We start from the raw sequence: 26,447 nt of genomic DNA on the forward strand, positions 1-26,447 counted from the left end.
CGTGAAAAGTCCAGAAGACGCGGGCACTGAGTCCGAGGCCGTCTGCGTTACAACAGCACAGGCACGAGAAGCGTACTGCCTGCAGAGTCCTAGAAGGAATGATCCAGAGAGAAGTTGTGCGGCCTCTTCATGCCTCCAAGCAGTGGCCACTGGGATTTGGAGGGTGAAGAAAAGTCAGTCACAGTCACACCAAAAGAAAATATTTGAGACTCTGTAAATCTAAGCAAACAAGTAGAGGAGGGAGCGCTGTGCAATCCCGTAGGAAGACTGAAGGCATGTCTGAGTCACTCTGCAGCTCGCGTCTTGTGTAATCAGTGGTTTGCGTGGCTCAGTGGCATCCTCCGGTTGGGTGCTCCACGAGAGTCGGCCTGAATACCTGTGCTGTTTTCTCTCCACTCGTAAACAGATTTCTCTGTGACCCCTGCCCGGTGCTGTTTGCACAGGTACGGGAGAAGTGAATCACACCGCGATCTGACTCAAAGATAAAGCCGTGGCCTTTACCCTGGGTTACGATTGTTAAATACAAGTATGCAATGTGGACACAGTTAGGTTGAATCTTAATCTAGTGGGAGAGTTCTAGCAAATCTCTAAATGCAAATACAGGAAGAATTTCAGCTTTGCTGTGTTCGTTTTTATATGACTAAAATACCACACTGGGGTGGGTGTGATCCTTTGAAAACTGGTTTTCAGGAGAAGGTGATATTGCCCCCAGGGGACATTTGGTCGTGTCTGGAGACGTCACCAGCCCTCACCCCGGAGGAGGGGGTTGCTGCTGGTATCGGGTGGGTAGAGGTCGGAGGTGCTCTGAAGCCCCAGCAAGGCGCGGCCAGGTCCCGAGATGAGGAATTCCTGCCCAGGATGCCCGTGGAGCTGAGGTCAAGAAACCTTGCTTTAAAACCTAAGTCAGATCATGCCATTTCCCACTCAAGTCTCTCCACTGGTTTCTATTTCATTTAGATTGAGACCCCATGGCGTTTCCTGGTTGAGACCATCCACCACCTCTGCTCGCCTTGGACCCCATTTCCAACTACCCCCTTGGCACGTGTGCCTGGTACCATCCACGAACACATCTCACTCTCCAGAGGGAGCCTGGAGCTGGTGCTGTTCAGGCTCTGCTAAAATCAGACCACCTTCCAGAAGACAGCACCTCGCTCTGCTCCAGCTGTCTCTGTCCCTACTCCCTGCCTTAGCATCCTGTGGGGTCCTTCTCGCTGCAGACGTAGCACACCCCCACTGTCTGTCTTCTGTGTGCCCCTTCTGCAGTGCGGGCACAAGGAGCACGAGTGCCACGTGGGAGCCTAGAACGGTGCCTGCACACAGTAGGTGCTCAAGAAAATCTTTGTTGACAGAAAGGAAAACAGAATAAATGATCAATGAATCACCACAACAAAACTGCTATAGAAATTTTTGTTTTCTAACAGGAAACTACATGTTTTGCAATTAAAAGAGTTGACAGATTGACTCAACTGAAGAATCCATGTGAATGATTATGGAAAAATCTCAGTAACCATTTCTCCTCATTCACACGAGATTACTGGAAACATGAAAGGACTTCCACTGCTAACAGACATTTGAGTTTCTAATCTCTACTTATTTAAAATTATGAGGTAAGGAAAATCTCACATTGTGCAAGGTGAAAATTTTCCATGTATTCAAAGGGCCAGAGCTGTGTGCTTTCCACCTGCGCATTAATGTGAGGGCAAGAAAGGACTTTGGGATATTTGAAATCTATTCCTGACCCACAGCGTGCATTCAGATTTTCACTGTTGGGTTACCAATTATCACTGATAAATATTTCATCCTTGTCCCACCAATATGCAGGGTTCATGCATGCTCAGTTTAAAAAAAATCTTACTGTACATGGCTTTGTGACCTCTAATCTCAGAAAATTGCAATCAGTTTGACAAGTATTGGCTGTGGCATCTTGGTGCCTAGAGATGGTCAGAGGTGGGTTGACCAGAAGTCTATGGAGTGATGAGCACGGACCCCAACCTCACTTGTAAAGGCCACCTCCAAGACCCAAGTGCCAGTCAGTCAGTCAGTCAATGCATGCACAGTTGATGCTTGCAGAAGACAGCTTTGGTCAATATGTGCTTTGCTTAGTTCCTCATCTAAAAAAAATGTTCCATTCATTCCCTAAATGTTTGTCATTTTTATTCTTTTTCTTAAAGACACCCCACACCTGCCGCCATGGTATAAGCTCCAATGTTCAGAAAAAACAATGGTCTGGATAGCCTTTCTGCTTGGAGAAGAAAGGAGGGGAAGGAGAGGACAGAGAGGAGAGGAGGGGAAGGAAGAGGAGAAGAGGGGAGGTGAGAGAGGAGGAGGGGAGGGGAGAGGAGAGGAGAAGGGAGGAGAGGACAGAGGGGAGAGGAGGGGAAGGAAGAATGAAGAGGGGAGGTGAGAGAGGAGGGGAGGTAGGCAGGGGAGAGGAGAGGAGAGGGGAGTTGGGTTCCGCACACGCTGTGGGTACGTTTGCAGCTTATGCACCATCACCGGAGCGGGGCCCAGCCAGTGCTCAGGTAAGGGCATAACATAAAGACTGCATTTGTAAAATGCTATTACTCTAGCAAAACTGTGTCGAGTTGGATAAGGCTGGAGGAGAGCTCAGAGACAGGAGCGGGGAGCATTCAGCCTCGGGCAGGGGCAGCCTGGGTGGTCAGGGAGGTCCTCGTTGCAGGTCTCTTGGAGCTGAGGGACTGGAGTAAGTCAGCACCAGTGAGATGCCTGGACCCAGGGCAAGCTGGGGCTGTGCATGCGGACAGTCAAGTGACAGCCGCATGCCCGAGGGTGAAACGGAGTCACAATTACTTAGCCCAAGCATTTATCAGGCCTGAAAGAACGTGTGTAGAAGAGACCCAAGCATCTCTTAGTAGGGAGATCTCTTGCAGGGGAAGTGACGTTCCTGGGAGAGGGCAGTGGAAAGCAGGGCACGGTGACTGTGGACACAAACAGGCAGGTGTGGGCTCGGGGGCGGGGCGGGGACGGCCGAGGGCAGAGGGAGGCTGACAGCAACGCACGCCGCAGAAAGGTCACAGAGAATGAGTAAGGAACGAGCCACAGAGTGTTTCTTTAAGAAGAAAGCTTAAACACATCATTCCCCTCTTGGTTACCTTAACTTGAGATAATTTTAGAGTGTATTTTGGAAACATAGGAGACAGGATCCAGGTTTCAGTAACGCAGGAGAAAAACAAACTATCACTGTTTGACTGATTTAATACCGAGAGTGCCATGCAAGGCAGAAAAAATGTGAAAATACATTTTCAACTCATTACTCATGCTGGCTCTAATTCATTCCGCAACTCTATAGGAAAATTCCTCTCCAGGAAGGCTACTGCACGGAGGGAACCGCTTGTTTTTTCCTCTTTGGCATTAAGGAGAGGTACAAACACTGAGAGACGTGGCTGGCATAGTCCTGCCACTTCTCAAGTTCTTGTTCCTAAAACTTGGGAGCCCCAGCTAGACTGTGCTTGCGGACACACATAGATGTGCGTGACTGAGTCCGGACGGGGTCACTTAGACCCCAGATCGGCATCTAGAGTGTGAGTTACAAGGAACAATGTCTCCTACAACTCGGATTTTTCTAAAATCTTACATTATTGCATGTGAGGAAGAACTACAAAGAAGGATTTAGCACCCCCACATTGCCCTGCATTCTGCTATAACAAGCTTCTAGGAAGTGAATTAAACTTTTTAAAAAAAATACATGCTAGCAAAACCCAAACATACAGCCTACTGCTTCAGAGAAAGACAAATGTCAAGTGTAAGGGTCCCCTAGACTGTGTCTGATCCTAACCTCAAATAAGCAGACGACCTCCCGTGTGGGCTGGTACCGCAAGACACGAGACGGGAGCGGAGTGGGTCTTCCTACAGTGTGTCCGCTCACGCGGAAGGGTGCACGCGCATCTGCGTGGGTTTTGTACAGCACACCCAGCCGTGTGAACCAGCCTTCATCGTCCCCTTGCTGATAGATGCAGAAACGTAACAAGAGCGGGCTTCAGTGTCTAACGGTCAGGGAGGCCGGGGGGACAGAACACAGGGCTTCCGTGCAGTTACCCTTACGACACAGCCACGTCCCACAACTTGCTTGTATTTCTATAGGAAACGATGACTTACGAAACAGAAAAAATAGAGCACCCTAGCAATTGCAAAGGATGGATGGGTTGAGAAAACATAACTGCCCAAGGCTACTGACCTTAAAAGCCTAGAGCCAGCCCCCAGCACACCTTCCTACTTTTGAATGACCCTTCAGAAATCGCCACTCTTGAGTACATCAAAATTCCCCTTGAGTTGTGTTTTAGGCATTCTTCTGCGGCAGGAAGTGCCACCAACACTTATCCTCTGGGTTAAGTGGGGTAGAATGGAAATGCTTCCTTGTCCCCTACTCCTAACTCCTGCCACCCACTCCCCTGCCAAGTGCAAGGAGAGGGTTTGCGCTAGAAACGCCAACTGAATCAGGAAATAGAGTGATATCTTCAACAACATATGTGCTGAGCAGGGGAAGAATGTATTGATAGTAAAGCTAAAAAATGACTGTCAGTATAAATAAGGCTTTTAGAACCCAAAAAATGCACAGAAAATTATGTTGTGCCAATTTTCTTTTAAATTTAACTAACTGGATCCTTTTGTGCCCATCTATTCTGTCCCTGCCATAATGGGAAACAAATCACGCCAATTCCTTCCCTCTCCGCGTACTCGGGTAGCTTGCCTCTCCTATAATTAGCCGAACAAGCAACATCTAAACACCACGCTGGCCTGGCCCGGAGACCCATTCCTCATGTATAATTTCATAGGTCATGCGGTTATTTATATTGCTGTTATTTTTACATTTCCTGAGTGCCAGGTGGTAATGTAAATCCAGGAGTCGTGGAACGCAGCGCCTGCGAGCAGCTCCGTCGGCCTGGGCAGCTCTCGTGTAGGTGAATGGGTCCTGCTCGCTTTCTCCAGAAAGCAAAGGTGAGGAGGATAATCTTCTGCTCTCTGATGGGGAACATGCAGGACTTGTGACACCTGCGGGGCGTCACGGATGGTAAGGAGTGAGGAGGAGGAGGAGCGGAGGAGCCCCCCCATGCGCCCCCCCAGCTCCCGCACCCTTGCGTACGTAAATAACCAATACCCACCTGCAGATTTTGAAGGGCCTAAAAGAGCATTGGTTTGTTTTTTTTTATGAGAGTTGTACCGAGTCTATTTTGTTTCTTGGCATTTGGTCACCTTTACATACAGCTAGTAATTGAGTCCCTCTTATATTTTAATAGATGATTTGCTTTAAGAGTAAGTACTTTGGTCCTTAATACAATCATGTTGCTCCATTTCAGGGATATTAGCTTGCATTCAGCCTTAACCGCGATGTTCCAGTCCCTGCTGGCCACCCCCGATCTCCTCCGCATACACCTTAGCTCAACCAGAGGCCTGCGGATTCACATACGGTTCACACGGGACAGGAACACTCGCAGTGAACACTGATCTCACTGGCGTGGTCACAGCAGGTGAGAGAGAACGAGTAAAATCGTCGAAAGTTTAAAAAAACAGCAGTGATGTATGCTGAGTCTTTTCAGATTCTTTGTTTGGGAGGAATCACAAAATTGACCCATCTCAAATACTAATCGCCACAAGGTCACGGGCCGGGGCCAACGGAAGAGGCACAGAGCATACCCCTGTTGTGTCAACATCTAACCAAGGAGAAACCGGACAGGCCTGGGGCCGGGACACCCTGCAGGCCCCGGACAGCAGTCATGTCCAGCTGCTACAGAGGCATTTCAGTATTTTAACAATAGGATGGGACCCTGCTCAACTCTCAAGGAGAAACCCCACCCGCCCACGCTGGCTGGCGACGAGCCAGCAGCTTTGAGGCCTTCAGTAATGAGCTAAAAATCTCCTTATAGGGGCACCTGGGTGGCTCAGTCGGTTGAGCTGGCTCAGGTCAAGATCTCAGGGTCATGGGATCGAGCCCCGTGTCAGGCTCCCTGCTCAGCACAGGGTCTGCTTATCTCTCTCTCTCCGCTCCTCCCCCCTACTCATGCTCCCTCTCTCTCTAAAAAGTAAATAAAATCGTTTTAAAAAACAAAATAAAAGATAAAAATCTCTATATAGATTTAAATTGTTGTCAGAATTCTTGGCGAGCCACGTGGACTGTGTTTTGGTAGCTTCTGTGATTGCATCCTTTACCAAAGCCAGGCGGGTCGGAGCCACTAATTCCTTATGCCTCCAAAGCATAAGCGCACGTGAGCGCATTTCCCTTGAGCCGCCGCAGGGACATATCACAGCGCTGATGTCAGATACGCGGAGCGAGGAGCACCTGGGACCCTGTGGGGCGAGGCTGAACCTTCTCTCAAGTGGATTCTCATTTCATCCACTACAGAAGGAAGAAACCACCAAAAGGGCAGTCGGAAGGTGGGAGTCCCCTTCCCATACGCCCCACAACTAAGCATCTCTCATTAATCACCATTACAGTGTGTATGTTTCCATTTTCCATTCCAGAAAAATCAAAGAGAGACATCTGTCCTTTCCAAAACACAACTTACTGTGTCACCATGCCCTCGCACAAAACCCTATGACCACAGAGCAGGATGGACCACAAAGTGCTCACGGGGGCCAGGGTCCTCCTGCCCTGGTTCTTTCTCTCTTTGTGTTTGCTCTCAAATCCCTCGCATCCTTCCATATAAATCGCACCTGCTAGACCAGTCTTCCAAAGGACATATTTACAGGTTGGGAAATCAATTTAGTGGGTCATGATAAGTATTTAAAGATGAAGGAGAATAGAACCAAATGAATAAAAACACAGCATTTCACAAGCTTTGAGGGTAAGTAGTGTTTCGTGATGCCCAAATCGTGTCTTCATGCAAACTGTCTCTCACCGCCTGGATACACTGGAGTTTTCATGCTTCTCGCTGTGAGAGGCTTCTGAACAGACCCTACATTTTATTTTAAAAATCCATACCCCTTAGTACAATGTTTGGCACAAAATAGATCCCTGATGTGTTTTTAGAATAAACAAAAAAAAAATGAGTGAAGCTTGCCCTTCTTACTTGATGATTTTTCCAAACCTCTTTGAAAATTTCAGGCAAACAGCAATATAAAATCTGATTGCTAGTTGAACCATCTTGCCTGGAGTTAACCTCTAATTTTTCATAAGTCCTGAGAAGAACTACGTGTTTTGGGGTCATGTCATAGAATGATTTTATTATCTGAAAAAAAAAAAAGCAGAACATTTCTCCTAAAATCCTTACAAAGGGTTCCCAGGATGGATTCCATCCTCGCAGCAGTGAAAATGCTGACTGGCAGCTGAACCACACTGCTGGGTTCGCTAATGACCATCAGATCAGAAAGGCATCTTACGATCTCTCATCACCAAACATGAGCTCAGTGCCTCTGTCCCACGTCACTCCTCAGCCTCTGGAAATAGACACGATTCCAAGGTTCCGTGAGTGAACGGAGACCCCTCCTTGCACACCGCAACCACACCAGTGAATTAATATTAACAATTAGAGTTTTACTGTCTTATATAACACGTAAGTGATTCAGTAAACCTCTCGTTGTGCTCAGGTGTATGCGGAGGAGATCAGGGGTGGCCAGAAGGCACTAGAACGACATGGTAAGCGTGGAATGCAAGCTCACGCCCCTGAATCGAGCAATGGAGATTATATGTTTCAGGAGTTACTTTAAAAGCAACTTATCTGTTAAAAATCCAAGGACTCGCTTACTAGCTATACAGAAACGTAGTTAAATACCAAGAAACGAAATAGAGTCAATCCAGTTCTCATGAAAATAAAATACATACATAAATGCTCTTTTGCTCTAGAGGATCTGGGGCTGGACCCTGGACGTAGCCCTAAGAAAGGATGTGCGAGCGGGCAGAAGCACACGAAGGCTCCCCCACTTTAAATCAGGTGTTTGTACTTTGATGCGTTCCCTCCATCCTGCTGTGGAAACCCCCCTGACCCCATCGGCTGGGGATCTCACCTGAGAACAGGTTAAGCAAATGGAGCTCCAGCAAGCAGAGGTGACATCAGAAGGTAATTTAATAGCTGGGAGCTTTGGTTCGCTTTTCAGTAACATGGAAATGCCTTTGTAGAGATCATAGCTTCCCCCCACTGCTTTGCCCACGTCTTCTCTCTCAAACTTACTTCTTCATGGATTGTCCATCTTTCCACGTCAAAGAGTAATTAAACCAAAATCCCAAACATGCACATTTGCCTGGGAAATAGCCCCATGGACCCAGTGTGTGTATGTCAGTTCTTTCACTCTTTAAAAGGGAATTTGCCTTTGAACAATTAGGTTGGATGATGAGCCAGAGTTTTGAGTGTGAAGCAGCTCTCTTGTAGGTTTTCCAGCAGTTCTGGGTGATGCACAAATTCTCGGGCATCGCAGCACAGTGAGCGCTCTGATGTAAATCTCTATCATGTCAGACCTAGCTCACGCCTGCCATTGTCTGGACCCTGCACTTTTTAGGACCTAGTCACCTGAGTGGGGAGCAAAGGGGACGAGGTTACTGTTTACTGTCTTATTACAATTAACATGTATGATTGCAATAGGCCAGTCATTGCAAATGTATGGTGTGTGGGTACGAACGTTGCAGATTTCAAGGAGAAACGAGAAAAAGATGGAAATAAAAGCCAGACTAGAAAAAAGTCCATGCAGCTTCGCACACAGTGGATGCTAGGTGACCGCTGCGGACTCATGGAACGGAGCGCTGCATAACGTGATACTGGATAAAGCCAAGTGTCAGGTAGTGTGAGCTTCTCAGGGCTAATCTGAGGATTAATCATAGAAATGATTCAAGTCGGCAGAAAGGACCTGAACGCTGGTAGGTAATTAAGAAATAGGTTTTCCTCTGCCAATACTCTTAAGCAGAAAGAGAACATGGCACCGATCCAGCCGTCTTTAGGAAAACTTTCCACGCACCACGTCGCTTTTAAGCATTTCTTCACAAAAGGAAGAAAACCCCAGGATGTTGTATTATGTGGCAATAATGAGATGCACATTGTCAGGAAGGTCTTTATTAACTTGCTTGAGGGGAGCTGCTGAGTGCCTCACAAGATACAGCGCCGGGCTTCTCTTCGGAGCCCCCGTGGGAGTTTAATTCACAATCCCGTGCAGAGATCCACAATACACCATAGCTGCTTGCTTTAACGGGCTGATAGCATGAAAAATATTTACTGGTTATGAAAGATAATCCACTTCTGAAAAGACTGCCTCTTTTTCTCCCCCTTCAGAATTCCAGGTACAATAGATTCTTCTCCCGCTGACAGCGCATCATAGAACATCCCAGTGGTGATGGCTTCTCGGCTGCATTTGGCTCATTTCAGAAATGATGAGCTATTTATGCAAGATGCATATCTCTGGTTAGACTGGCATGCTAGTGGCTATAGATTCAGGTAATTTCCCAAGATAATTCACATGACTCGAAGGTTACTTTTTGATCAGGTTGGTCTGCATAGTTAATCGTCACCACCCTCTGCTCGGTTTTGCTCCTGGGTTTCAAAGGATAACAGAGCAGCATGGCCCAGTGGACATCCGTGGTCATGAGGCCTGTGGGCTGAATATTTTCCCAACAAATCCTGATTGAGGGGCAGGGACTGGAGGCCCGTCACGAGGATTTTGTCCAGACATGTTTCTACCTTCGCCGTTACCTGCATCTCTGTTTCCAGATTGACATAATTCAGAAACTGATGAGTTGCTATTGTTTGTTTTTGGTTTTCGTCTAGAACGTCCGTCACCAAGAGGCGAATGGTGGAGGCTTTTTCGAACGTCTTTCTCCTATCCCAATCATGGGGGCTGTTGAAAATCACTGAAAAGAAAAAGTATGCCTTTCTCCCATATCTTTTGCTGGTCGTGAGTTTACATTTAACTTCAGAAAGGGGTTATTCTCTCAGACAGGGACTTTGTATCAGTTCAAATTTGTAATTGTTTGTGCAGACTGAGAACGGCCTCACAGAACAGAAATCGAAATTTCTCCCGAGTTTCGGAGAAAGGAGCCACGTCTGATTCCCGACTCTGGGACCAGTTAGTTCCTGTGATTATGGGAGAGTCACTTAATCCCTCAAACTCTCCGATTGCTCATTAGCAAATGGGGATGCTACCATCTGCTTCGCTGGCCTCACACAGGGCCGAAGGTGTGGGGACGGAAGAGACATCTGCGTGCTTGGCCAACAAGAAACAACCCTTCACAAACGTCGGCTGTTAATATTATTAACAGAATACCATTAACAAATGTTCCATCGCATTTCCGAGTATTTTCCATTGTACAAGGTCACACGCGCATACCCAGAACTAACCCTCTGGGTCATCCCCCCCTCCGGCTCTGGGCACTCTTTGTGGGGAAGACCTGAAGAGTTCCTGCTGAATTCCCAGGGGACGAAGAGACACAATGGAGCGCATTCAGAGCCCTGTCGTGGGACTTCCAGGTAGAAAGCTCGTCCTGCCCTGATTCCATGCAAGGCACGTAGTGCCCCTGTTCTCTGTCTGCCCCTTCTGCAGCCGTCACACCTGTGCGCTAACGGGCCGTGCAGCCCGGGCTCACATGGCCCCATGCACACGGGTTCTTCTGGCTGCCGTGCCCGCTGTCCCGCTGGTGCATCTGGGGAACTCCATCCTCTCCTCATCGCCCACCACTCGCCCTGCTCACCAGGCAGGCCTGGAGTGAGGCTCTCCCACCCTCTCTGGCAGCCCCGTGAGAAGCACCCTGTGAAGAGCACAGCACCGCCGTGGACCCTTGCTTCTCCCCAGCCACGGACACTCTGTGACAATCGATGAAGTCCTGACACTTCTCCACCAAATCAAGAACGGGCCAAGCACTGGGGACTCACGGGCCACTTGGAGCTCAATTCTGGGCCCACAAAGGGTTTATGACCCCCAGGCCTCTCTCCTCCACTAGACTTCCACTCACTGAAACTGGACGGACCCGTCTGCGTCCTACGGTCGGCGAGAGGGCAGGGACAACACAGATTTCTCCATTTCCTGGTTCCCAGTAGCAAGCCCTGTGCTTCCACTAAAGTGAATGTGTGAGGAAGTAAGTCTGCAAGTCAGTGCAAGTCCGTTCCGGGCCCCCGGCTGCACAACTGCCCTGTGTGAATTCGCCAGCATTTATAAAGAGAAGGCGCTATAAATTGGGAGAAGAAGGTCACAAACGTTCCCAACAAATATTAGACATTTAAAAACAAACTGTCCAATTCATATAGATGACAAAGAGCTTTGTGCTCTTAACGTGGGTAAGTTTGGCTACTGATCAGTTTATTAAAATTGAAAGCTTATTTCTAAGTGGGGATGAGCTATGTGTGACTTGGGAAATTAGAAACCCTGCAAACACGTCCCAAACACAGAGCCTGCCTGTAACTGCAGAGGGGCCAAGAACTGGGGGGACAAAAGCCTTTTCTCACAGAGAGGTGTCCGCTCCTTCTGTCAAAGCTCGGGCTCACTGGCACGGGGAAAACCTACACAGCTCACCCCTGTCTCCTAGGCACTTAGTGAGAAATGGAGAACTTGCTTCTCCGGGGTGTCAAGCTCATCTTTCCAAAGGACTTACTCACTTGGAAAATAAGGGACATTTAGTGTTGACTCAAAATCGTTCCAGAATGCGGAGGAATGCCTTGCTTTCATGGGAGGCAGACTGTTACGGGAGGCAGGAAGGCAGACAGCAGCACATCAGTAAACTATGTGCTTGTCTGTCCACGCCCTTCATGATTTTCAAGATGCCTCAGGCCACCCCCACCTCATCCCTCCCCCCCAAATAAATCAGGATGGAGAGAAACTGTGCAGGGAGGGAGGAAGACGAACAGCCCCGCACGGGACAAAGTGCTAGAAGAACCCACGTAGAGGCAAGAAGCCTACGGGATGCCAAGCTCTGCAGCCCATTCTGGGGGGTCGAGATTTGCAGGAGGCAGAGCAGTTTCTGCTGTGATCTCATTAGGATGCGTCAGAGACCGAACGAAGATGGTGTCCAAACTTGCGCTTCAAACCCAAGAAGACAACAGCAGCTTACAGACATCGCCCTCGAGCAAGTCAGACTTCTGCCAGGAATTTCATGACATTTCAGTGATTTTAAAGCATTCTTCTTGTTACTAAACAATGAATAAGTAACTACTTAATCTGGCATGGAAGCATCTAAACCTCATAAAATATTGATTTCAGAAGCAACTGTATGTCTTTTGGAATGTTGGTTTTTTACTCTTAGTTCTGTTCGGGGGTAATATTTAGAGATCCACCCTTTCTAATTTTATTTGATCTTTCGTGGCAGTACAAGGGGCTGACCTCGAAGTCCATGTGGACAATCTCACAGGCCAGTGTTCTTTAGGAAGAAAGCTAACCCTTAGAATTATTTAGTTTCTATCATGAAGAATGATGCCCTGGTTTCCAGAAGCAGGTTTCTCTCAGGAGCATTAGGCTTACATCCGTGAAGGCTGAAATGGACCCACTGGTCTGGACTAATTAAAGTGATGTAAGAATAAATCTTTCATTTTTTCCTAAAGGACTTTTTAAATAAAATATTTGTAAATATTTATTCATAAGTTGATTTGACATTGGAATGCACTTCAAAATAATCCAGTGGGGAAGGTGGGGGCTGGGCAAGACTGCGCACACAGCAGGACTGGCCATGGAGAGAGTTCATTAATCTATTCCCTCTACTTTTGCATATGTTTGAAATTTTCTGTAAGGCCAACTTTAAAAAGAACTCCCTTTTAAACAAAGGGCCCTATGGGATAAAACATTAAATTGTGAAAATTCAGCTACAGAACACTGATTGAAAACTCAAAATATTCTTACTCAGACTATTTAGGCAATAAAATAAAGTATTTGAAATGAACAGTGATTTCTATTCGGCTTAGGTGATTCTCTTTAAGTAAAAATGCCTCGAGGGCTGGGTCTGTTAAATACATTCATATGTCAAGCTGCTTTTTTTTAGGTACGTTTTCATCAAATAAGTATTTAATCAACACCTACTAAATGCAAAGAAATGCTGTGCTTTTTTTGTTGTTATTTACATCATTTTAAACTATCTATTTATATCTTATAAACTATGGATGCGCAATATCAAAAGTAATAAAACAATTTTTGTAAAAGTATTCTGCAAATCAGTCTTTTTCTTAAGTCAGCCTGGCTCTCCTCCTCTCTTCTCCAGATTTCTGAGGTGCGCTGCATTTTGGTCAAAGTCCTATCATCCTGGTCTTTCCAATGAGTGGAGAATAACATGCTCATTTTATTTCATGTTCTAGATAAACTCGACCGGACTCTGGGATGCCATTTGGAGCAATGGAGCACCCTAGTGGTCTACACAAGCCAATGAATCTCTCCTTGCATTCAAATTAGGTCTCGTGATTTTTGAAACGAAGCAACTAGAAATAATTGGCATAATAATATTAGTCATATTGTAATATCAGATGAAAAACATTTTGTGAATGAATGGGATAATTGCATCTAGAAAGGCATAGATAATTAAACATTCAGTCATTCTCCATGTTAAGGGCCAAGTGGCCCACACACGCTATTCCTAAACTGTATATATACTCCCAACGTGTTAAGTACATGTTTGGCATTTTTAAATGTATGAAACTGTTTTCTCCACCCCAGGTCTAGGAGTCCGACTTGTTACACCCCAGGCAAGAAAACGCGAACATCTAAAACCTTGTCCTCTGTTTCCTGCCATCGGAGGCCCCACCGAGTGAGTAGATAAAACTTCCTCTGCGACCCAATCATCGAGCTCAAGTCATGCAACGTCTCGCACAGGAGGACGGCGCTGAGAGCAAGGGGGGTCCTCTCTGAGCCTCATTCTTCCCGTCTGTGAAATGGGGATAATAGTAGCAGATAGCTTCTCATCTTGAGAGAATTCAATGGGTCATGAAAACAGGACCTGCCCAGTAAGCACCACAGCCACTGGCCCCCAACATCATTCCTCTCGGGCTGCGGACCCATTGCCATCGTCGCCATCCGCATCCTCCCGTCTGTACGCCACGCACCCTGGACTCAGAATCTGAGTGACTTCATATGCCTCAGTTCTCATGCTCACAAGTCAATAGAAAATCAACCGTTTGGGGGAAGATAATATTTGTGAAATCCCATATCTCAGTCTGCAGAATAGCGACCAAGCAGAATCACACACCAATGGATTTCATCCCTACATCACCACGCACAACCCATTGCCCTTTCTATTTTAACGGGAAATGTCCATAGCAGGGTAATAGTGAGCAGTGTAATCTCCTCAAGGTCACTTTTCAAAGAAGCGAGGGGAATATTTTGAAGGCTTCTGCAAATTTGCAGAACAATTTCCCCAGACCACAAATGCAAGAAATGAGCTGTAATTAATTTAGGTGCCTGGAGGGTGAATTAGCCACCCACTGGATTATTTGGTAAGAAAGCCATTTCAGGTGAAAATAAGAATATCTTTAAATACAAAGAGAGTAAAGTAGAACATTTAAAACTTTAAAGGGAAGAAATCCCAAGACTACAGTAAATCATTAATAAGAGCCATTCAATTCATTCAGAAGAAAATGGATTACTGACTTCAGGATCAAATTGTGTAAACCTTAATCATCATAGAGCAGCTCCAGTGATTAGCTTCAGCATGGAGACCTTTTTTCTTCCACATCTTATCTTTAGCCCCTTTTATTCTAAAAGAATAACCTGTAAGATCCCATGAGAACATGCCATGCAAACGCGCAAACCTATTTCCCACATCACGGACCATCAAGAATGACCCAGTTCTCAAACGTGGAGTTGGAACTCCTGTAATCTGGTGTGTGGGGATGACCTGGTCTCATATTATTAAATTTTTGGTTATTACAGCTACTGTGCTGGGGCAGAAGTTGCCAATTCATGTATTTATGAGAAAGTCATAAGTGGCTCAAGCCACGTTTTCAAATGAAGAGTGTATTGTAAAAGCCCACAGTAGAAAAATAGATACTTTATAATTTTAGATTTGAACTAACAGTGTTGTCGTTGAGGTTTGGATGCGTGTTCTCAAATACTGGCTAATGCCACCCCAGGGAGATATAATGCGCAAATTCACGCACCATGCCTGGAGGCCCCACTGTACTTCTCACTACACTGAGTCCTCAGCGCAGGGAGTTCCTGATGGTGCGTCTAGAAATCCATCCACTTCACTTTCCTAAATAGAGTCAAGAAGAACTCACCCAATTCCTAACTACGTGTCTAGAAATCCATCCACTTCACTTTCCTAAATAGAGTCAAGAAGAACTCACCCAATTCCTAACTACGTGTCTAGAAATCCATCCACTTCACTTTCCTAAATAGAGTCAAGAAGAACTCACCCAATTCCTAACTACGGTAAAATGAGCTTTATGATATTTTAATTAACTTTTAGTTCTAAAGGCAAATATTAATTTGTTCATTTAATGCTTTTCTCGTAGATTCCATTTTGTTCCTTCAAATATACTATTTGACTTGTGAAATTCAAACATTCTTCTACTTACAAAGACAACTTCATTTATTGATGGATCTATACTTAAGACATTGTCAGCAAAACAAATAATTAGGGTATTTGAAGAATAAATAGGAAGTAGGCTATTTATTCATTTGCTCAGTGTTCTTACCTTGATCTACTTTTCACTTATTCAGATTGCTTTCTAGATTTTCTAGAGTTTTTGTAATTTTCCTAACCAAATGATGAAAGGAGCATGTTTATATATTTTCTTTTGGAGAGACAGTAGGTTAATAGGTACATAAAAAGTTACATCATCGGTCAACATTTTATTTCCAATCCTGCCACTTGAACTTAAGAAGGCCTTTAACCTCTTCACCTTGAAGTTTCCCATCTCAGTCTGTAAAGTGAGGATATTAAAAGTTGCCATTTACCTGGAGGGGTGGATATTAATGGCGTCATGACTAAAGGGACCTGTTACAACTTCCTTAAAGAGAAGATGCTTTATATTAATGTAATTCTTCCTCAAAACACAGAATACTGGGAAATATTTTGCTTTTGTATAAAAGCCGTAGGAAGCTTTTTTGGAAGATGATTTACATTATTTGTGATTATTATGAGAATCTGTGCCAAATGACACCTTTGGCACAAAGGCTACCTTATCTGAATGAAGTACCATGTGGTTAGCGAAAGTTCTTTCCGAGGATCTTTTGCTAGCTACCTTCTGCTTTTATAGGGACATGAAATACAGACTTTTTTATACAGGCAACAGCCTCTGGCTGGAACAGCCCCGAGGTGTGCTCAGTCACGTGACTGCCGTGTTCGTGCAAGTCACCCCTTAGGCTGAGCTGCGGAATTCATAGAACAGAGTTAACGTGCTCCTTGGGTGGTACATGGACAGAAGAAAAATCATTCATCCAAAGCACTATCAAGGTGAGCAGTATTAAGTATAAGGTAGTGATGGATAGGTCTTTACCCCGGGCACCTGGCGTGGAAGTGAGATGGACAGACAGAAGGACACTCAGGCATTCATGGTGAACCCTGAATCAAATGGGAATCGGCCAGAAAATGCTACAAAAATACCACTTCCGTGTTAGAAGGGAGCATTATTAGAGGAAAGAAAACAATAGCTCAAATTTAATCTTGCTCCAATACCCATAAAAACGTATTGAACTCAGTTTTAGTACTATGTGTTTTTATATCATGAGCCTTCCCATGCGAAATGGAATTACGAATTCTTCCCCACCTGACCATATTGGCTGCATACGACTTTTTAAGCTGTCATCTGCTCTGAATGGCCACTCACTGGCCCCCGACGGTATGTGCATGTGTGACCGTGTGTGCGCAAGCACGCAGACCCTGGGGCAGAGATGCACGTCCATCTCTGTGCAGACCGGAGTGCTGGTTCCCCTACCTTCGGGCTCCCTGATTCTCCTCCCCGCCGCGGACTTCCGAAGCACGCTCCTCCCAGAGCTGAAGAGGCTGGTGAGCTCGTCCAGGGGGCTGCCGAGCGCTCTGCAGTTCGGGGGGCTGTAGGGCACCGGGGAAGACGGGCTGGCGCTGGCCTTCCTGTGCTCGGCCCTGGCTGCCCTCCCGGGGGAGTAGGGGGCCTTGGAGAAAGAGCTGCACGGGCCCGCTGCGGGCGCAGAGTTGGGCGGCTGGGGCGCTTTGGGCACGTCGGGGCTGGCCGCCGCCACTCGTCCCGCGCTCCCCAGGGGCTCCGGGGGAAAGGCGAAGTGTGTGGGCGGCCGGGGGGCCGGGGGAGCCGGAGGGGGCGGCGGCGTGGGGGGCGACCCGCTAGCGGCAGGCGGGCCGGGGGACGTGGGCCTGTCCCCGTCGCCTTTTTGGTTCTTGGCATGCTGTGGAGACAGGGGGCTCGAGCCTTCGGCCTGCACCGGGTACTTGAGGTTGGTCTCCAGCACGGGCAGCTTTTTCACCTCCAGGGGCGTCAAGGGCGACTCGTCAGACGCCGGTGAGCAGGTGACAGGGGTCGGGGGAAACACCAGGAGCGGGGGACGGTGAGGGAGCAGGTTGGGGAAAGGGGCCGGGATGTCGCACGCGTCTTTGCAGGGCCCAGCGGCCTGGCCGCCCCCCTTGCCGTCGTCCCAGGAGATGGGGTTCTGACTGTCGCTCAGTAGAGGGGGCAACGCAGACACCTCCGGGGGCGCGAAGTACTTCATCTCCTCGTACACGGCCTCCACCTGCTCCGGGCTGACAGCGCGGCCCACCATCTCGATGTAGACGGGCTCGGGCTCGGGGTCGGGCGGAGGCCTGGGCTCAGGTGGGACGCGCGCAGGGGGCACGGGGGGCGCGGGGACCCCCGGAGCGCGCTGCTGAGGGCCGCCTCTGCGCCGCGCGCCCGCGATCTCCTCCGAGGAGCCGCTGAGCTTGGTGTTGGGGCTGCGCTTGGGCTTGCGGGGAGGAATCTTCTTCATGGTGCTGTAGTCATCGCTGTGAGGTCTGGGTCGGGTGAGCACTGCAGGGGGAACAGGGGAGGGATGGCAGGTGTTAGCCAGACCCCGGGCCCCACTGCGAGCGCCCAGCCTGCCTCCCTCCCTCTGCCTTCCAGAGCCCCAGACTGCCAAGGAGAAAACCTATGCAGATCTTGGAGCTGGAGGCCACAGCTACCCGTTGAGGAACGCATCATGAGGACCCCAGGGTGGCCTGCGAAGGGGAAGTGCCTGGCGAGGGCCTGGGAAGGGCCTTTCAGATGGGCTGCTGGAACCTACCACTCCTGCAGGCCTGGGGCCTGATGCAGCTTCACGTAAGTGCCGGCTGCACCAACCCTCAGGATTTTAGAGACCGGAAATTAAGACGAGGGCCAGCAAGCACATGAGCTAGCTAGTGGCATATGGAGGCTTCCTGAAGGAAATGCCTAAGCTCATTGTAAATGGTATACAGTGAACAAAACACCAACACCAAGGTGCGTGGAGAGATTATTTCCTTAGAAAAGAACTTTATGAAACACGATGCCTAGGGTGAGTTGTACAATATATTTGAATCCTTAAGAGAAACACATATTTAACAGGGAAATCAAGAGTGCAACATTTCACTAAGAACTTCTAAGGTGGAGGGGGGCGCTGCTGGCTCAGTGGGTAGGGCATGTGACTCTCGGCCTCTGGGTGGAGAATTTGAGCCCCACCCTGGGCATAGAGATTACTTAAAAAACAAAAACAAAACAACAAAAAACTCCTAAGGTGGAAACTTAAGTTGAAACAGGGGAGATACTCAGAAAAACAATGAAAGAGGGAGAAGAACCACTTAAATATGACTCTAAAAACATTTATTAAAGGTTACTTTAAAAAAATGCCCCCAAATTCCAAAAGACTTCTTTTTCTAATATATTTTTACTATAAATTGTAATAGTGTTCTTATTAACTAAAATTTCTCTGGAAACAGATTTAATTTCGGAAAATTGCTTCAAGTTTTGCTGAAGTAGCAAAACTTCTCGAAAATCTTGAACAATTTTATTAATTTGGTATTTTACTAATCTGAAGGAATTTGTAATGTAAGTGCAGCTAATTTTGCTGAGTTTCTGAGTTGTTTGAGGCAGTCAGGTTTTTCTGTCACTATGCCTGTTTGACAGCGGTCTCTGTCTCTAGTTGGGGCTCCAGTGGGGCATCGTGGCTAAAAGTAAGGACTTTGGAGTCAGAGAGATCTGGATTCAGATCCCAGAGTGACCATTCACTCAAGCAGTCGTTCAGTTGGCCGTGCATTCAAGCAGCATTTAACTGAGACACATTCGTGAACACAGACAGAATGTTCCCTACCTTCTTCTGCCCTAGTGAGAGATGTCAGACAGTAAAAGCAAGTAAATAAAACAGATGAGTAAATTCTTTCGCATGTTGGAATGTGATACATGCCATGAGGACTGGAAACAGCAGGCCACAATAAGGGGGTCACAGAACTGTGTGTCTGTGTTGGGGGTGGGTGGCAGGGTGCAAACTGTAATTTAAAAGAGGACTTGGGAAAATCTAAGTCCGAGTATTGTCACACGCAAAATGGTGATATCAGTAATTATCTTGGAGGAATAAAAGGGAGACATACTGTATGGAAAGTGCTCAGCTCCTATGCTGGCACATTGTAAACATGAACCAAATGGGAGATATCCAAAAGAGAAAGAAAAAGAACAAAGCATATTTTTCTAACCCACTGGACATCTTTGCAAGCCAGTATTATACAGGGTTCCCCAAAGCAGCCAATTTTTAAGAGCAGAAAATACCAAAAGCGCACAATTCTGTAATTCATAAGCATTATTCCAAAGGCTTTCAATGTGCTAAAACACAGCAGCTCATAAGCTTCTAGAAAGTTAATGAACCAAACAAATTTTTAACATTAGTATTACAGAATTGTTCTGAAGATTTGAATAATTGAAAGGATTTGTGGCAGATTGTATTTTCCAAAACTGGCTTCAACAATATTTTCAATCCCACATGCTCTTCCAGAATCTTGAAACTGGCAGGGCCTCTGTGACTGCCCCTGATGAATAAACTATGACAAAGGGGAAACCACCTGCCTTCTGAGGCTGGATCATGGGCAGCACAGCTTCTGTCTGGCTCTTGCTCCCCTGGGACGCGTCTTGGGGACCCTGATTTCTATGCATGAAGTCCATCTACCCTGAAGCAGCCCTGCAGTGGAGAACATGTGGAAGGGCCATAGAGCGAGAGATGCCAGGCGACCCCATCTGCTCCAGGCCTCAGCTGTCTGGGTTTCCCCAGCCCAGACATCAGAAATACATAGTGAACTGAGTCTTCGATGACTCCAGCACTAGCCACTGTGTGACCTCAGCTGGGGCTGAGCCCAGCCAGCTGCTGGAGCCGTGAGAGAGACAGGATCACCATCATTGTTCTTTCAAGCCACTATAGTTTGGAGGGGTTTGTTACATGGCAAGGGAGGCCTAATGCAGCTATCGGTACCCGTGGAGTGCTACGACAAAAGACACTGAAAAGGATGACAGTGGCTCTGGAAGATCAGAGGAGCCTTGAAGACCACGTGAGTGGCAGCACAGTGATAGTCAAGAACGCTCTTGGGGAGGCTTCATGGAAAGTGAGGAAGATGCTGGAAGCTGGAGGAAATGCAGCTCTTTTTATGCCACCACAGAAGGGTTAGCAACACTGACCCCTGCAGTGATGTGGAAAATAGAAACCATGCTCAAAGAGCTGGAGGCTCTAGCAAAGGAGGGCTGCAGGCAGAGTGTGAAAGCTGCCTACTGGATTATTCTAGCTGCTTCTAGTAAAATGTGAGAGTAAAGACGTAAGCTAAAGAAAGAGCTAGTAACTATAATGGAGCCAGGACTTTCTCTCTTACTCTCTTCTTCCTTCCTTCCTTCCTTCCTTCCTTCCTTCCTTCCTTCCTTCCTTCCTCTTTCTTTCTTTCTTTCTTTCTTTCTTTCTCTTTCTTTCTTTCTTTCTTTCTTTCTTTCTTTCTTTCTTTCTTTTCTTTCTCTCTCTTTTTCTTTCTTTCCTTCCTTCCTTCCTTCCTTCCTTCCTTCCTTCTCTTTCTCTTTCTTCCTTCCTTCCTTCTTTCTTTCTTTCTTTCTTTCTTTCTTTCTTTCTTTCTTTCTTTCTTCTCTTTCTTTCTTTCTTTCTTTCTTTCTTTCTTTCTTTCTTTCTTTCTTCTTTCTGAAAACAACATGGCTTCTCACTGGTAGGCTGTCCAGATGGCAAATAATTCTGAGGTGAAGACATGACTTCCAGGCAGAGATGAAATCTGGGGCATTTCCCTGAAAACGTATCTAAAGATGAAGCCAAGATCATGACTTTGAAACCCTTTATCAAGACCCCAGGAAGAGCTGAAGTAGTGTCTCATGCACCCTTCACAAGCAGCACCACAGAACTTGTAAGAATATCAAGAGTCTTGCTCTGTAGAACTCCTATAGAGAGCCCAGAGTAGACAAGAGCTTGTCTCAAAAAGTTACTGTCCGTGGATTTCCAACGTTGGAATGGATTACAAATTGACTCACAAGAAACTCACAAGGCTTTTAAAGGAATTGTATCAGTGTGCACTGAAAGGGGCAGAGTCATTACCAAATGGAGAGGTTCTGGTGCCTCAAAATTTTATGAGTAGGCTGAGAGAATGATCAGCCCTAAACAAGTTGCCTTGTGAATTAGGAATTATAACTCAAAGGTCAGCAAAGATTGCAGACGATGGGCCTAAGAGCCGTGGAAAATCATTTCCAGGCACCAGGACTCCATCCTACTCCAGATGCAAGCAACCCGTGCCCAGGTGTCCTTCAGAACTACTGTGCTCCCAAGCTTTCCGTCTCCAGTCAAGAACATCTGCACCCATCCCTGCAGGGTCTGCTCGCTGCAAGGAGGAGAGAGCCTGTCTTCGGGCAGAATGGGGCATCCTGGAAGAGCTGTCCACCTGAGGAGCCAGGAAGCCTGGGCCTGACCAAGACAATGAGATGGGGACTTTGGGTCTGGGCTTGGTGGGCTGAGAAGAGGCAGCTTTGGAGTTTGCAAGATGAGTGACTGTATTTCATATGCGGGAAGGGTAGGAATTGTTTTGTCCAGTGGGTGGATTGGAATTGTATTTTCCAAAAATTGGCCACCATGTGTCTCATCCTATTAAGAGGTGGAGTCTGTTTCTCCTTCTTAAACCTGGATGCACCCTTGGGACTGCCTCACAGGTGGAAGGGAGGTGGTGAACGTGAGGCTGCATAACTTCTGAGGCTGCCTGGCGTCCTCTCTCCTGGGCGTGTATCTTTGACACACCGTTTCTCTAGGTATGAAGTCCAGCGCCCCTGAAGCTGTCACACCACATAAACCACATGGAGAAAACATCTCGAGATAGAGATGCCCACGTTGTCCCAGTCCTCACATGGCTGAGGCACCGCAGTGCAAGGGACCAGCCTTCAGATGATTCCAACCACCACCTGTGGCCTCATGAAGGACCTGGACTGAGGACCACCCAGAGGAGCCCATGACTGAATTCGAATCTTTGGGTGTGAAAACAGGAAAGCTTCAGTCTTCATAAAATACAATTAGAAAACCACAGTTAGAGTATTAAAGTCTCATTTGGTTTTATGGCTGTTTCTGTGTGTGTGTGTGTGTGTGTGTGTGTGTGTGTGTGTTCACACAAATACTAATAGTTGATTTGCAAATATGGATTGACAGGCCATGAACAATGAACTTATATTAAGAATTTTCTTAAAAAAATAATTTTCTTAACAATGTTTTGAGTCCTAAGATTTATGGGTAAAACATCTGTGACCCCACCAAGATGGGGCCAGGTACTTATTTTCATGGTCACAGGACACCTTTAGGGCATGGCCTGGCGTCATAACAGTAGCGTAAGTGCTAAACCCCACATTCTCAAACTTGACTTTTATCTGAGCTACCGTGTAATGATCTAGGGACTTACGTCATGCTGAGTTTCTGTTAGGAGATAAAAATGTTCTTGTACAGAACACCTGCCCTTTGAAGGTTCACTAAGGCATGTCAGGTGGCTTTTAAGTCACCATTTTGGAGTAGGACACAAGTTATTTGGCCCTATTCTCACTGAAAACCAGGTACCTACATATTTAATCTATGAGAAAAAATGAATGAGAAGCTTGTTCATCAAGAAAATAGTTCTATCTGTGTGTGTACGTATCCATTGCATTCCAATCCTTCCAGTTTGATTTTGCCTAGTTTCAGAGCAAACTTAATGCTTCGCATGGGACCTCGGACATAAAGGACGCCCAAATAAATGCTGGCTAGCTGGCCGATGGACCAGATGCACACATGAGTAAATGTCGTATCGATGCACAACCAGCTACAAATGGGGAAAAAAGGGCTTCCACTGAGCTGTGATATACTGTGACCTTATAACATTTCTTTTTGGTGGGAGGAGTCCATAATGTTGCTGTTATCCCATCTTTACATATTGGACTTTACTCCACCTGCGTAATGTCATGGAGATGTCCTTCCTGACCCCTCCCCAGGTTCCAACAAAGGTCAGCCCCCTTGACCAGTGTTCCACACCATCTGCTCTCTTTGCTGTTACTCTGCTTATCTTATAATTTGTTTGCCCATTTATCTCCCTGCTGGTCTCTGTGGCCCTCCGGGGGGAGCCAGCCACATAGGGTATGCTTAACTACTATGCGTTGAGAGGACTTGTGTGTCGTTAAGTCGTGAAAAATGCAATCTTGTTCTTCTATATCCAGTAACATATTCTCAGGATGGTGTTCACAGAATACCTAATTTCTGTCAAATTTCAGCTAATAGAAAAATATAATCAAGGGACTTCTGTGAAAAATACACTGACAGGCCAAATCCAGCAAATCTCAAGGGTACATTTTGAACCTGGCCAAATTGTGCTTATTTTGATTTATTGATAAGAATTGAATTCTGCTTTAATGGAAGTAGTACAAAGAAATATATTTCTATAACATGCATTTGTTCCATAAGTATTTACTGAGTGCCTACTACGTGCCAAGAGCTATTCTCAAGTAAAGATAAAAACCAGACTGAAAAGAAAGAAAAGGAATGGAATGTTATTTCCAAATTAGGCTACAGGGATGAAATATTCTTGTATCTATGCATATAAATGGTCTTGTTGAGAATGGAGTTATATAGCAATTTACTTTAAAAAATTATGGATTCTTCAAGGTATTATTTCTAAGGAATGGGCTGCTGGAGTCTGAAGGGGTGGTGGGTGTGGAGATCACAGACAGGAGAGTAAAGGGGAAGGCTTGCGCTGCTAGAACAAAACCTGTCTCTTGCAATCTCCCCATCCAGTTACCCCATGCCTGGGAGCAAGTCTGCATCGTGGGCTTAGAGAATCAAGTCTCTAGAAGGGTGCATGAGCTGGGAACCCACTAGCAAGGAGGAGAAGCCCTGTTCTTCCTGCCCCTAGTCACTGTTGACAAAGAACAACCCCAGACTTTTTTTAAAAAATAGTAGTTGACCCTTGAACAATGCAAGGGTTAGGGGTGCCCACCCCTCTTGCACTTGAAAATCTGCCTGTAACTTTTGACTCTCCCCTAACTCTACTACCGATAGCCTGCTGTTGCAGAAACCTTACCGATAACATCAACAGTCCATGAACACGTATTTTGCATATATATTATATACCGTATCTTTACAATAAAGTAAGCTAAGGAAAAGAAAACATTATGCAGAAAATCATGAGGAAAGAGAAACTACGTTTACAGTATTGTACTGTATCGAGAACCAATCCATGTATAAGTGGACCCACGCAGTTCTAGCCTGTGCTGTTCAAGGGTCAACTCTACTCTCAAAACAGTTGGCCCTAGCTTGCTAATAGTTAGCACATAAGTGTCAAAATTTACTGGCTCGTAAAATTGTTTCATGCTTTTCAGGCACAAAGATGGTGAAAAAAAATGAGCGCTCTCCACTGCCTGTCTTTATTACAGCCCAGTTTACTGGATGAAAACCTATAGGAAAGGCATGTGTTAATAAGAACAGACCTAGGCACAAGGCTTAATGTGACCTAATCCTTGGTTTCTCTAAGATTCTTGGCTCTCTTTCTCTAATCAGACCTCCTTTCACTACATAACCTTTGGAGATGAATCAGCAGTTTTCCCTAAAAAGAAGAGAATCTGAACTCGATTTTTTAAGAAGCCAAAAGGAATGGCTCAAGGTAAGAAATTGACTGGGTTGTGGTCCTTGTTCTTATGAAACCAAGGCTGACACAGCATATTAAATAGCAATCTGAGTTTCTTCCTATCTTCTGCAGAAGGACAGTTTTGTGATCTATTACGGGGTGCAAAGACCCCAGCATTGTCCTCAGAGTACAAGTGTGTAGAATCAGTGCTGTCTGACGGAATTTTCTGCGATGTTTGGAGATTCCACACCTTTGCAGTGTCACTAATGACCGAGGAACTGAGTTCTAAATTCCACTTAATTTGAAGTTAAATGTAAATAGCCACACATGGCTAGTGGCTCCTGTCCTGGACATTTCAGCTCCTGTCACAAAGGCATAAAAGTGGCTAGAGCCCCTGTGCATGCCAGGTTTATCTCAGGAGGGTGTAGCCATCGTGCAATTATGGATTGGAAATCCAGGTGACCAGACCCCCACTGGCCCCCAACTCCTGATGCTACAAAAACCAGTCGGCACATCTGCTGAATGGAATCGGCAGATTTGATGGAGTTCATGTCCAGCGGCGGGAGATGCGGTGGTGGGCGTAGAGTCCATGTGAGGCATCTTGTAAAAAAGGACAGCTAGTGCAGACAGCAATCAAAACACCACCTTTGGGGCTGGCCTTCAAAATCTGACTGAGCTCATGGGGTGCAATCTGTGGGGGAGACCCCGACAAGCACCTGGGTCACATGCCAGCTGAAATTAGGTTCCAAGAACTTCAGTTTCTCCTGAAAGTCTCGGAACTCTAATGGCATCACATCATGTATTTTCAACAGCGAGCCTGGTGATTCCCCACAGGAGTGGCCATCTCCTGTCCTCTGCTTATATATATATTTTTTCTCTCCTTTGGTTCTCGAGTCACTTTTTCTTAATGGACGTGTTTTGACATCATCCCCAGTACTTTCTCTCCCTTCCCGATGACGTGACTAGTTGGCACCACCTGACTACTCCAGAATCTCAGGGCAGATGATTTGGGGACGGGCACACACAGGAGTTTTTAGATGTTACGGACTACTCTGGGGCTGACTTCCTCAAATCTATACAGCCTGTGTGCGGCGTTCGAATCTGGACAGGGAGCCACCTTACACACGCTGCAAGTTCAATCTTGTTTTGTGTTTTTCCAGCTTCTGATGATATCCTGCCTCGATTCCACACGCTCCTCACCTCGTCAGTGGTAGCCTGTTGGATGCCATTCTTCCTCTTCCAATAAGCCAAAGGGATCGTCCTTCAGCACACTTTTTTGAGCTCCACACTGTAAATACTGGACAGAGGTCCAAAAATGGGGCTGGAAATGGGATGTACTCCCCTTGCCGTGGGGGCGTGTTTATGATCTGCTCAGACTACAGTCCCCTGTGGTTCGTGTGGTGCATCAGAGGAGACCCCGCATCTCCGAAGATCCTGTTCTAACACTGGGCCTGCGCTCACATCTCTGTCCGCCGAAGCTTGGCCTCCTGAGATTTCCCTAAGGCCATTTTCACCTTTCGTGGCT

At 46.5% G+C, this 26,447-nt stretch overlaps 1 protein-coding gene across 1 annotated transcript in view; it reads right to left on the reverse strand.

The window, feature by feature from the left end:
- MYO16 (myosin XVI) overlaps positions 1-26,447 on the reverse strand; it is a 466,166-nt gene that overhangs the window by 44,871 nt on the left and 394,848 nt on the right. The window contains exon 32 of the mRNA XM_026493590.4: positions 16,785-17,846. Coding sequence (XP_026349375.3) covers positions 16,785-17,846 — 1,062 coding nt within the window. The remainder of the gene's footprint in view (positions 1-16,784; positions 17,847-26,447) is intronic.

Source organism: Ursus arctos, unplaced genomic scaffold (assembly GCF_023065955.2).
Source record: "Ursus arctos isolate Adak ecotype North America unplaced genomic scaffold, UrsArc2.0 scaffold_10, whole genome shotgun sequence".
Lineage (NCBI taxonomy): Eukaryota > Metazoa > Chordata > Mammalia > Carnivora > Ursidae > Ursus > Ursus arctos.